Here is a 14,045-nt window from a genome sequence, read left to right on the forward strand (position 1 = left end):
AGGAGCATTTAAACTCCAGGAGTTATATTGAATAGGAGGAATGCAATTACTGAATTTGGCTTTTTTGGTGCTGACAGGGTGATGTATGTTCACCTGCCTTACAAATCCTTATTAAGATGCAGTAGCTTCTGTTACTGAAGCCATCTGCCAATATCAACCAGGGGAATAATATACAGGTCTGCTTTTAGTGAAAGAATTTCAATAACTTTGAGGGATTTTTTTTTTCTCTATTTATTTTCTTTTACAGGAATGATGTGTCCAGCAAAGAAATTTGTCCCTCCCCCTCCCTGGATGGGCTGTCGTAGCTGTGTAGGTGGAACTGTGCTCCTGTGTGATCTCTCCAAGAAGAGATGACTTTCCTCTCTCTTCACAGAATAAGGTACAGGAAGGTATCTGCTTGCTATGTAACCTTTTTTCCTCCTCATATAGTTAGAAGTTTGATGTCTTACAGGAGTTTAGTGAGGAGAGAATCCCACACAGTCACGTCTGCTAAATACTGCCTGTGGTTACAGGTTTCCACAGACTGCAGTACAAAAATCCAAGTGTCAGTAGAAGACAAAAAGATAATGCTCTTTCATCTCGAGAACAAAGCTGAACAGAGGAGCCTTTTTCAACTTTTTCAATTCATGAAACATTTATCTTAGAGTCAGGTTATATTATGCTGGCAAGAATATAATCTGTCAGCATTTCTAGTATAAACTCCTGTTTTTAGTGGTTTTTAGGAGAGCCTTAGAGGCTCACTTTGAACAGATTTAACAGACAGGGTCTTGGCCTAGAAACATACTATTCCTACCAATTAAGAAAAATGAATATGACTGCATGTTCAGTGCAAAAGACGTATTAATGCTACAGTCAGGTGAAGGTTCAGGTGCAGAAAAATGAGATAATTCAGGAGTGTCCCAGAGCGAGGTTACTTTAGGGTTTTTCTATGTTTTTAATAGCAGGTGTTACTAACTCTGAAGTGAAAGGAGGGCTTGTCTGATGAAAAGCACGGCATTAGGCTTAGCTGGCAGGCAGAGCTCTATTTCTAGTTTCTGTTACCTACCAGCTTTAGAAAAACGGTGCTTCTCAAGTTTTTAGGGTTTCACAGTATGAAAGTTGTTATATAAGTTAATGCATTTTAAAGATATTCAAAGTTCTTTTTCATTTCTTTAGGAAGATGTAGTGAATAAAGTTTTTTAAAAAAAATGACAGGTTGAGGCCATCTGTGAGAGAGATGTCTGTAAGAATAGCAAAGAGCCCAAGAGCTGGTGCACTTCAGCTTTGGTTTACATGCCTGCATCTGTGAAACCTTGTGTAATAAGGCACACAAATTACTGTTGCAAGTAAGTTTTGTTCCCCAAATACAGGATTACAAAATATCTGAGTAATGCCCTGGCCTTACCCTTGGTCTAACATCAAGAAACAGTATTCTCTACATGATTTTCCCCCCCTGGGTCTATTCCAAGTCAGGAGAACAGAAGCAAACTCTGTGCCGAAGGTTCTGTGCTTGAGCTTATATCGAGTAAAACCTGTGGTGACAGATGGTAAAACTGTTTTCCAGATTTGTTCATTGCCTACTGTACAGATACTGTATGTCATGTGCTCGTGAAAGTCTCTGAGAGAGTAGCTGGGAGATGGATGCATTTTTGCCTTGCCTTGAGTGGTGCCCTCTGGCTGAGACGGGATGGGGCAGATGGAGAAGAGCGGCTCTCGCTGCGAGCAGCTGGGCTGGCCTTGTGGGGGACACGCACAGACTTCCTATGATGCAGGAAATTGCTGAAGTGAGTTATTACAGACGGGGCTGAAAGGAGAGGCTAAAAGGAAGGAGCTGTCTTGTGAAAAGTAGAGGGGGGTAGGTGTTTTTAGACTCTTTCCTCCAGTTTTTGTGTTTAGCTGTCATATCCCATGAAAATGAATTTTCTCTCTTTCAAAAGTTACCTTGTTATAGCTTGTGCTCTAATATAGAGATCCAAATCCCCTTTGATGTTCCCGGCGCACCTGCTTCAAGACAGCAATGCAGGCAATTCCCCTGCAGTGTGTAGTGACTTCAGAGCCCACAGTTCTGCCTGGAGATGTCACGCGTTTCCTTCAGAGCTTGCTAGTGCCGTGCTGATGTGAAGTGCAGGTAGACCAAGCAGACAGACCATGTCTTGAATAAGGCAAGGATTTGAGTAGGAGTCGCTGTTTTAATTTTGCGCTTTGCTGTAAAAAGCAAAGCCCTTGGCCGTATTCAGCAAGGGGGATTGAGAGAAAGGTTAGACCTTCCCCAGTGAGTCAATAGCCAGTAACGATGGTACACTTAACATGATGCTTTTTTTAGGAAACATTCAAGTCTAGTGAAGGGAGATTTCTAAGCATTAGATTATTTGACTTTCTGGAAAAATTTTACCTATGTCATATCAGACATTTCATTAAAGATACTAGCTTTTTCCCCCAAATAAAATTTAACCTTTCATGAAAAACTGTTGCGAGGTTTTGTTTGTTTTTAATAAAGAGAATGAGGTGAACGGTTCTGTTCATTGTTCCATGGTTCGAACACTTTTCTTAGTTCAGTCCTTCTGAACGAACATATTTCTTTAAGTTAATTTCTAAATGAACCAAGAAATTACAAATAAATTTTATCTGAACGCTCTTTAGATAAATCTCATATTCAGATGTTGTTATCTAAAACCTCATATCATATAAAACTAATAAAAATAATTATGTATCACATCTACTGTATTACATTCAGCTTGATCTAATGGATATGTTATTTTGATTTTTAAACTTGGCAAAGTGAGTTTGTTTATGTCAGATTTAATGTATAGCAGGGCATTCAAAATTCAGAAAAATAATCAAATCAGCAGAGTTTAAAAAAAACATGAGTAGTTTTAAAATGATGCTCAACGGTTTTCGGCTGTGTGTTTTTCCAGAGGTGCTTGTTAGGTTTGGGGTTTTTTTTCTGTTGTTGCTGCTAAACTGGTAATTAAAATCAGTATAGGAAGATTCAACTGCTGTGTTACATAGTTAATGGTTGAACTTAATTCTACTGATGTAAAGAAGCTGTAGTGTATTAATTATGACTGTCTTCAGCCTGTCTTGTGTTGCCTTGATATTTTTATATCTATATGGACATGATAGGGAGGATTTACATCAGAATTTCACTATTGATTCCAAATCTTGAGCTTCTTTCCTGTGAAAGTAAGAACAAAAAATCATTTGAATTCAGGTTTCTTGTTTAACTACTTTTGCGGCAGGGTTACTGTTCACAGATCTGTAGTTCCAAAGGTCAGGCTGCTTTTCTACAATACTGGGTTGCATTTTTAAAAAAGAAATGTTTTCTCTCTCTGAAGCCTTTTAGATAGTTCTAGTCCAGGGCAGGCAATTAATGTCTGTGCTCAGTGAAAGCTGGGAGGTTGATAGGCTCCATAACTTAATGCCACGGTGTTTCTAACCGCTGATTCTAATGTTAATTTGTGGGTTTCAAAATGGAAAATTATATGTGTGTGTGCATGTGTGAATAATCATTTTAAAAAAAGCCCCACAATGCAGAACACTTCATATTTTGTTTTCTTTGAACGTTGCTATTATCTGTGTATTTTCCACAGAGGAAGAATGTATGGTTATTAATGTAATTGGGCAGTAGCTCAAGGAATGAATAGAACTGAGATTTCCTCCGTTAATATTTCAATCAAGACCTGATGATTCAGTTAACAGTAATAATGTATTCTCCATAATTTACTGCCCTTTATGCTGCTAGGGTGTCATATGCAAGGAGACCGGATAGACCCCATGGGTTAAATGTGGAAAAAATGGACCTTCGTACAGCTGCAGAGGTCTGCTCTGATGTTTTGTTGTTTCTCCAACTCCCGATTTGTGATAATGTTATCTCAGTGCCGTAATGGTCAGTGAGACCTTGAAGGTAGCGGCAAAGGAGCATTGTTTTCCCTAACTGACAACTCCCCTAACATTAAGACAAGCTCCTCCTTTTTCCTCCAATCTTTTCCTCGTGATACAAATCCCAGCTGTTTGCCCCCGCGTGTCTTGAACCTTAAAGAACCTCAGTTAAATGACCGATGTGTACAGCTGGTTCCTGGGTGACAAGAAGCTGTTAATAAGCCAAGGACCAATTCACAAGGCGCTCCAGTGAAATTCCCCTGAAGAAGAGATGCTCCAAACTTCACTCCAAGGGAGATTAAGCCTGGTACTCGGACGCCCTGTTCATGCCTGGTTCAGTTCCACATTGAATGAAACCAGGGTCCTGGGGGTGTTATAGTAGATTATTTTATATTTAAAGACTTAAATGCAGAATGCATGTGCAGAAGGAGTATGATTAACTTACTGCTGAGCTCTTGATGCTGAAAGCTCAGTGCTATCTTAGCATGTGATATGATCCAGAGAATATTTACTACTGTTTGATTTTGCTGGGACATTACGGCAAAATAGTAAGCTTTCCAGTTTTGTTTTTATGCCATCTATATCTGCAAAAGTCAGATTTCCTGCTGTTGGTAAAGGAAACGCTAGCTGTACATTGAATAAAAATAAAGTGGCACTTTGGAAATTAGGTTTCAGCAATAGTATTGAGAAACACTTAACAGAACCCTTGCCTTTGTCTAGCTTTTATTATTGTTATTATTACTATTATTAAAATCCTTTTCAGATGGTTTATACTGAATTCAGATGAATTTATACTGAGTTATGGAAGGGAAATAAGGAAGTTCACATTAATTTTGTGGCGTGGCATCCATGTGGTTTTCTTTTTGTACGTTTGTGGAAGGGTTACTGTGTGTATGTTGGTATTTGAGAGTGTCTGAGGGTAAATACTGTGCCCTGCTGAGCAACAGCAGGTATTTTACCAGGGCTATTTTTTGCATGCAAAACATGTACCACCATTTGGTTTGTTACCACGGACTGAGTACACTGATACTGCTGCTAGATTTTATGTCCTTGGAATTTTTAGACTGCTCATATCTGTTTGGTTATCTTTGTCTCCTATTATGTTATCTTCATCAAGTTTAATTTATCTGTCAATATCTTGGGAAATTTGTGTAATCACATTTATATTCCAACTGTAAATTTATAATTGGATAATGATTACTTAAAATGTCTTTTTTATCAGGAGTTATTCATTCATATTTTATTATTCAGAAATCATGTAAATATACAAGGTTTTTTGGGTGGGGTTTTTTAGCATTTTTCCCCTCCTGTAAGTCTGTTGAAAACTGTGGAGGACTCAAGAACTGCTCTCTGGCAACATTTTTAGGCTTAAAGCGGATGTCATGCTTGCTCTTTAAAGATAGCGGATGGCTTTTAATAGTCCAGAGCCTTTTTTTCTTGTTATGTTTGTCTTGCAGTCATTCCATGGGAATAATGCTAATTGCTTAGTTTGATCTCAATAGTACATGCGGCCTTGAAGCAGGGACTACTGAAAGACGGAAAGGTAAATGAAAAATACAATAGGGTACAAAATGGCGCTTGCCGAAGTAGCCTGCTGCCTTTTTTGGTGACCTTTTTTTTTTAAAGAAAAGGAATTCTGTGAGGCATTAAATGCTGGGCTTTGTCAGAAATTTGTATTCTAATGTCATATGAACAAGACTGGAAAGAGTCTCCTTGGTCTCCCAAGTTCAGGCAAAAGATTGCATGCAGGAGAAGGTCATTTATTTCCAGACTTTTCAAGCAGCTTCTTACAATTAATGAGAATTTTTTATCCCCACTGCTTGGAGTGGAGGGGAGTTTTCAGATCTCACTGTTTGAGAACTGTCTTCTAATTTCCAACTGAAATTTATCTGCAGATAATGAATACCCATGTGTTCCTGCATCAACACTGCTCTTCAGCTTCAATAGCTCTTTCCCCTCTTTGCTCTTAACCCCTGAGATATTTACAGCAGCAATCTAATCCCATTTAACTGCTGTTTTGTTGGACTGAGTTCTCCTAATGGTTCAGAGGTGTAATATGAACTACAGAGTATTATCGAGTAGTGTCACTCCAGAATTACTTTGTGGTCAAACCTCATTAACTACTTTCCTGAAAGGACTTGTTGCAAATGGTGAGACTATACTGAGAGAGCATGCTGATGATAAAAATGTAGGAGGTTTTGTCAGTGAAAAAGAGAATTCAAATATCTAACGTCAGAGTAGGAGTGATTTTTTTTTATTTTATTTTCATTTTTGCGGATTGGGAAAATAAAAATGGAATTAAGCTGATGGTATAAACTCTAAAAGCATGACAGAGGTATGATTAATTTGTGTTACCCTTCCTCTGGAAAGATTGATTCAAGCTGGAGTAAGTACAAAGAAGGACTACTAGGATGAGTAGAAGAATTTCAGATATTGGTTTTGTTTTTTTCCATCTGTCCAGAAAAATGCAACAAATTGTCTTTCAATTCCAGTGTCAATAAAATGTTTTCTTAGAGTGAAAACTTGTTCTTCGGGATGTAATTACACTGCTCAAAGCTGGGTTTCACTTTTAATGGAAAGTATTTTTGTTACTGTTACCAATGAAGCCAGTGATTTTTGTGAAAACAGGGAAGTGCGTCTATTTTTTAATACCTGTGTCTTCCTGTCTTGAAGGCTTCGGGTTTTTTGGCAGGAGTTACTGTGGTTGGATGCCTCCTGTATTGGGAGAACAAGTCAGATATCAGTGATGACATCTGACATATGTTACTGCACTATGTAGGTCACTTACGGCCTAATGTGGAAGATGACAAAAGATAATTAATTTTGATTTCATGCTTGTGATTCCTTAAGGAAGACTTTAATGGTGTGTGTGGAATATCGAGAGACATGTACTAAGTCACTGCCTAAGAGCAAGAGCTCAGTCTTTTGGAAGCAGTGATTGCACCTTCTAATTCAAACCCACCAGCAAGCGAGATGGCTTTGGTTTTGTGATATTTGAATGCACCTTTTCTGCCAGCTATTATGTGAGGTAAGGATGTGTATCCTTAGTAATTGTGAGAAATGTGTTCCTCTTCTAGCAACTGGTTTTTAGCACACGAAGTGCCTTGGTTTGCACACAATCATGGTCTTTCTATTTATAAGGGTATAGAATAATTTATATCACCATAACTTGTTTAATTGCTTTTTCTGTTTAATTCCTAGGGTCTCCGTGTTTAGACATTCTGTGGTCACCTGCATTCCTGTAAGCAGGCTGCATTCAACATGAAGGTAAGTTCTGACTATGAATTTCTTCTTTTTTTTTTTTAATAATTTTGTTTCTTGCTCTGGTAAATACTGTCATGCATTTTGGTGACATAGATACCTCTGCGGCTGAATTGAGTGTTAGTAATGACTTCTAGAGCTGTTCAGTGCGGCACACACCTGCCAGCCAGAGCAGAGTCCCAGAGACTGTTAGGATAAAGCTGCCCCCTCCTTGCGCCTACCTCCTTTCTGCTTTGCTCAGTGCACGATGCCTAAGCCGTTCTCCTTTGTCATGATCCTTTAGTTACTGTGCTTAAATGAAATTTGCTGTTCGGTTCTTTTCCTGGATGGTTAATTTTACAGTTGTTGTCTAAAAAGGATCCTTTTGACTGGGATTGGTGACAGACTGTGATCTGAATGCCTGTTAATTTTGGAAGGGAAATAATTTTTCCAAAATGTTACTTTGGGGTGATACCAAATATTGTAGCAAGAATTCTGACGGAAATACTATAGCACTGTCTTTAACGTGAATATTTACAGAGAGCCTCATGCTCTAATGTGACCTATAATGATTAACAGGAAGCAGAAAGACTGTGTGCTGATAATCTTCCAGATAAGCATGTTATTTTGATAAAGAATATTATAGTTGGCATTAAACTCCAGACTAAAATCATTGGTTGACATTCTCAATGATTGAATTAGTAAAAATGGAAACATCCACTGCAGCATTGATTAAACTGAGTGAGGAATATAATTTCAGAAGCTGTAATTGCAGTTCTATAAGTTAACTCTGTGTGTACTGGAAAACTACTGAAAAGACGAAGTAGTTAATCCTGAGTTGTACAAATTACAGTTGTCACATTGGGTGGCTAGCAAAGCAAGTACTGTATTTCAACCAAATATAGCATCAAAGAACTTACCCCCTCTAGTGTTTGCCCACTAAGAAATTAAAATATTCCACCCTAAGCCAGCTAATTAAGGTGTTTTGAGTGACTTTATGGGGGGTTTTAGCTCTTTTTTTTAAAAGGTGCATGCTTTATAAGGAAAACAATTTTTATAGAAACACTAGTATTCTCAAAAATAGTTTCATAGGAAAGATTTTGGAGATTGAGCGTGGCGTATTTGAACAAAGGTGCAACATCACTTCCAGAGCGGCCAACAGAAAGGCTAATGGCTAGACCTGGCCAAAGAAGCTTTGCAGCCAGGCAAAGATTTGTTGGAAAAGTCTAGTTTCTTAAGTCTGAAATGGCCAAACAGAGGGCTGGTTGCTGACAGAATCCTACCTGGATATTTATTTTTTTATTTTTATATCCTAACATCACTGGTCTTCAGATCCCATGCCTTGTCAGAATTTTTGCCTATAGGATCAGAATCTATGGCTGCAATGCTTTAATGGCGAAAGTACCCAAGAGGTTCACTCATTTTTCTGCTTAGGGTATAAGTCAGTTTAAGTAGGCTCCTAAGTCACTTCAGTGGGCTTGTGATGGTTGTGTCTCAGGCTGCTTGGTGCCCAAAGGAGTTTTGAAAGAACATGAAATTCTAATTACACAATGTCCCGTAGAGAAAATACAAGAAAAAAGAACATATTTTCCAGTTAGAATGCAAGCAGTGTGTCCAAAAATTAATGGATATTTTAGGCAAAGAGTATTGTATGAGGAAGAAGGAAAAAAAGAATAATACATTTATACAGATTGAATAAATCCTCATTAAACTCTGAAACTGATTACATCTGAGTTATTTACTATACCATGCTTCTGAAAAAGTTAATAGTTTTTTGTTAAGTGGGCGATGTTTAAGTTCAGAGTCCGTAATTAGCAATTTTTCTATGGAACATATCTGCCATTTTGGCACCTGAAACGTGGCTATTTGTTGGAGGCTGCCTTGCTGGGACACGAGCTCTCCAGAAAGTCTGGCGGGTGGTCATATTGCCCTGATAGATCCTCTGCTCTGACTTCTGTAGTTGTGGTTATGTCAGGACAACCTGCTTTCGGCAGTGTCCAAATTCTGCTTTTTTTCAAGCTTGTTCTCTGCCTGTGGAAAGTTTGAGAAAATCTGAGCAACATCCATGTAGCTGCTTTTGAATTGAAGACGTGGAAAAATGCATCTTTCCTCCTAAAAGTTAATGTTACTGTCCCTTTTACTCCCATGTCCCCAGAACACAACTAACTTTGTAGAGAAAAATGTTTCAGATGTTTCTTCTCCACTGAGGGCTAAGCCTTGGAGTAGAAACATGTGCCTGTGCTTGTATGGATGTTTTTTTTGGAGGCTACTGTGTGTGCTCCAGTTCTCTTCAAAGGCTCCGAGTGCAGTAAAAGGTACACGTGAACATACGTTACCTGGGAAAGCAAATACACGTGCTCTAGGGAAACCCAAGTGAGTCTGCATCTGAAAGGCACAGAATTTACCCAGCTTTTGAATGTTACCAGGATTTGAGGGTTCCCCACTTAATTGTTGGTTTCAATGTGACTGCGCAAATGTAGGCTTGTGGTGGGCAAAAGGTGATGGAGGGAGCCCCTTTGCTACCAAAGTGCCTACAGCTGGAGCTTAAGGCAGGGAGGTCCAAGTCAGCCCTGGCAATCTCCTTCTCTCTTCTGGATGCTATGGAGAGATACTATGTATCTGTGTAATTCAGGTAAATATGAAAAATCAAACCACTAACATTTTTACATTAGTAATTGTTTTTTTACCAACGAATGGTGATCTCTTCTTGAACATTGGCAAACCTTTTCTATAGTGTAATATAAAATCTAAGTATAGCCTACATAGCGTTCGAAATAAGTTTTGAATGTACTTTGCACAGCGTTTTGCCAGCTTGGCAAATCACTGTATGGTAATGAAGTATAAAGACTATAGATGCTTGGTTGAATCATTGTGAATTTAAAGTAGAAGGAAATTTGCTCCCTTATGTGTATTTGTATATGTGTTTGTGTTCAAATAAGACTACGATTATCATTCAGCTGTGTTTGTACCTGCCATGCTGTGTTTGTATGATGTTTGCATGTTAAGAAATCATTACAGAGGTTACCAAGTTTCCTTAAAAGAAAAAAGTAGGTTTGGGAATTAGAGTTTATATTAGGAAAACCTAAAAGACTATAAAAAAATGCGCTTGATAGCAACTGCCCAATTTTACCTCCCCAAGCCAAAATGCAAACAACATTTAGGTCATTCTTCCATTGATTTACTGAAGGACAAATAATGTCAGACAGTTTTTAAACAAAAACAAAATTTCAATTTTGTTTACCTCCTCAGCGGTCCAGTTGGATGTCAGCTACCATTTAGCTGGGCCAATAATATTGATATTTGATGTCAGTTCTTATTCATTACTGCACCCAAATGATGCAAAAGTCAGATCTTTCAGATGTTTCTATGGATGGCCAAATAAAGCCAGGGATGTCTGACTGCATCTAACAGACACAAACAAGAAAAGAACAGAATACAAAATCAAAAACCTATCTGCTCTTATTGTTATTTATGTATTCAAAGTGTTCACCTCTTTGCATAAACTCAAAGCCAGTTACTTACAAAGGTTACCTAGTAATATCAAACGTGTTCAATTATACATGCAAAAGGGCTAATAGGTTCTTCCTCTAGTTTATTTCTGTCTGCGCGCATAAGAAATATAATTACAGAACTGACTTACATTTTAAATACAGATTTCAGTATCATTAGTTAACCATTTTCAGGCCATCGAACATTGTTAGAAGTAAAAAAATTATTCTGCCTGTGTCATGGCAAAGAATAAAATCTGCATCAAAATACTTTTGTTTCACTTGTTTGGGAAAATGCTCTTTCTGATATAGGGAAATTCTCAGAAAACTGTGCTAGAATCCACTTCCACATCCATTCTCTGAAATATTCATGTTATTCCCTGTTTTTGGAAGTACCTTTCCCGCAGTGCTCTCTTCCCTTGGCCAGGCATTCCGCTTAATCACTTCCCATCATCCCTGATGCTATTGGTACTCGCAGACCCCTACAGTTAGCAAGAATGTGTCTGTTTTACACATTAGGTGTAGACCAGATAAGGTGTTCTCAAACCAATCTAGAAGAATCAAGTAGATCATCTTTATTTCGATCAGTTTAGTCTTGCTATCCAGCTCTGATATCAAAAGTCTTAATATAGAAGGCTGGATAAACAAGTAAGAATATGTCTACCAGATATCCTAGAAGTAAAAAAATTCCTCTAGCTCTTTCTGTGCTGTTCTTCCTTCATGGTAGGTTCTAGGACAGTATTTCAAACCCATCCAGAAGTGGAACGCAAAGAATCTTACTGTAACATTGATCATTTCTGAAAAAGCCACTGCCATGTGTTCGCTTTTCTTGCTCTGCCATGGAAAAAAAGGAACATACTTTTTCCCAATAATGATTAGAGACATCACTTTCGGCTGTCTCTGTCACCGGGCATTACAAGATGGATACCTGCCTGTCTGGAGGTACTACCTAAAGGCCTCACGTTCTGTAAGAGCCGTTGCGTTCCTACCCGGTCAGTCCTTTCAGTCCCCTCTTTGTGGCATGTACGCTTTGCTGGATCCCAGTAGTTCCACGTGGTCTTGGTGCTGTGAGGGCAAGCCATACCTCAGGTTATTGGGGTGTCTACGAGCAGCTGGACTCTGTAAAAGTGAAATAACTGAGGGGCAGCTGCTCTTCCTTGGGAGCAAGCTGTGAATACCACGATGCCTGAAAGTCTCCAGTCGTGATCACTGAGACTTCTGTGCTCCAGAAGCAGACTACATGAAGATGGTGTAGATGAGGAACGTGGGGTAGGAAGCAGAGCAAGTGTCGGCCGTCATACGGTCTCATTCATTGGTTCTGAACCAGCAGTAAATTAAATATTTACCATTTCTAATTGAAGCTTTTAATCAGATTTTGCACTCTTAAATATTTGCATATGATGAAGCTTTTTCTCTACTCTTCATGATAAAACTTTGGGGTAACGCATAGACATTTGGATTTTACACAACTCTGTAAAGCCTGAGAAGAGAAAATGTGGCATCCTTTTTAAGTAGCTTTGACATAATTTGCTTTTGAGTAACTTTAAAAAACCTGTATGTTTTAGACCAGATTGGCCCTTGGGAAGATCCTCAGCAGAAACTGGTAATTAACTGACTACACAGTATGTTCTTACATGTTTTCAGACTTTATAGTTACAAATATAAAAATATTGTTATGTCCGTTTGCTCGTAAATATAACTGAAAGAACGAGATTATCTCCTTTAATGTGATTTTGTTTGCCTAGTTGTGTGCTCTGCAGCGAATGTGACCCTCTGTGTATACAATACATGAAGCAAACGCTGTTTAGCATGCAAAACTGCTAGCAGTGTGGAAAACTTTGCCCTTCTTTCTTAGAGGAGAAGAATTAATTTGTGCATCCTAAGGAATAAGGATTTTTTAAAATTGCATCTCCTGGCCCAGCACGCCAGACTTTTCCTGGCAGGTGTGCACTGTGGGTCCAGGCCCCAGCATAATTAATTTTTTATTTTAACAGCTGTTTTTTAAACTTGTCGTCATTTTGCAAAACAAACAAAATCAGAATACGAAGATCCATCTAGATTATTTTAAATTCAATTTCCCACCTGCAACGCAGTCAAACTTGCCTCTCTATGTGATATTTCACAGGAAATAGTGTTTTAAAATACATGAGAAAGCAGCATAGCATCCCTGCACCTCTCTCGTGTGACAGTCATTTTCTCAATGAATTGTGAGACTTTTATCCGCAGTGCTGCTGGTAGGACTGACTGGAATGGGAATGACAGCGGCCGCTCAGCGCTGAGCTGTGGGGCTGGGGCTCCAGCCGTGGCTGCTCACGCTGCGTCTGCTCACCCAGCTCACCCAGCACGCCCAGTTTGCTGGGGTCAGGTGTGGATGGGGGGGCGCACGTTACATTAGCCAGGCCACCTGTTAAAATAGATGCTATCGGTATGGTTTTGCCTCGGTTACAAGCAGAGAGATAACAGCTCTTCCAACAAAAAGCATGTTTGTGCAAAGTTAACCCTTCAGAAGGGCTTAAGCTAAATTTGGGTTAGAGAAGTGGGTTTAGTTTAGACCAATGATTTGTGTTTGCTAAGAGGACTCTCAAACTATTTCCCACTTACCAAATCATGGCTAAAGGGAAACAGGGTGCTTGAAACTGGGCTGTATACGTGGTTGTGTAGTATGTGTCTTTATGCAACACGAAGTTGGATTTACAATTAATTTATGCAAGAGTGAAAGAAGGGCCAAATTTGGAAAGGCCTCTCTGTTATGAAAATGCAATTAATCTGTAGTTGAATATATATCGCTGTTAGCAGTACTTGAATATCAGAATGGTTTAATCTGAAAATAATTGAGAATACACAGCTGAAGTCCATCAGGGATAGGAATGCAAATTATTCTGTTTTGATATTTAACTGTTTTCTTGTGAGGTACTTCTTGAAATAATGGGGTGAGATTTGTTGAACTGATCGTTCTTTTGCCTGAAATACTTTGAAACTGGGAAAAACATTCATACACTTCCCAGGGTTCAGAACTGGGCAAGCTTCTTGAGTCCATTTTATATATTGCTGATATTTGTTCTCTATGCATTTAGTTTCCCTTAAAAAAATGCCCAAAGACAAAATAAAGAGATAAATAAGAAGGTGAACTCTTTCATTTTACACATTCTTTTGATAGTTTCCGTTTCAAAAAAGCACGTGTAGTTTCCTGTCATTTTCTTTCTGTGACTCAGATGTTCTGCATTTTAAAAGGGACAATTTCACATTTCACCAATAGATCTATTGGCACTAATGCTAATAGATACGAATTTATGAAAGTATGTATTACATCTGTGTATTAACATTGTTGCAATGGATACTACCCAGATTTTTAAAATGTACTTACTTAGACTTTAAGGAACTGAATGACAATAAAATCCCTGCACACAAACATGGCGTGCCCTAGGAATTTCATAGAATCGTAGAATCATAGGGTTGGAA

The 14,045-nt window shown here is 38.6% G+C and overlaps 1 protein-coding gene across 1 annotated transcript in view; it reads left to right on the top strand.

Annotated features, from left to right (window-relative positions):
- The window catches only part of SPAG16 (sperm associated antigen 16), a 317,517-nt gene that overhangs the window by 255,863 nt on the left and 47,609 nt on the right, over positions 1 to 14,045 (top strand). Inside the window, 2 exon segments of the mRNA XM_054209051.1 lie at positions 5,191 to 5,203; positions 7,060 to 7,125. Coding sequence (XP_054065026.1) covers positions 5,191 to 5,203; positions 7,060 to 7,125 — 79 coding nt within the window.

This window comes from Rissa tridactyla, chromosome 7, assembly GCF_028500815.1.
Source record: "Rissa tridactyla isolate bRisTri1 chromosome 7, bRisTri1.patW.cur.20221130, whole genome shotgun sequence".
NCBI lineage: Eukaryota > Metazoa > Chordata > Aves > Charadriiformes > Laridae > Rissa > Rissa tridactyla.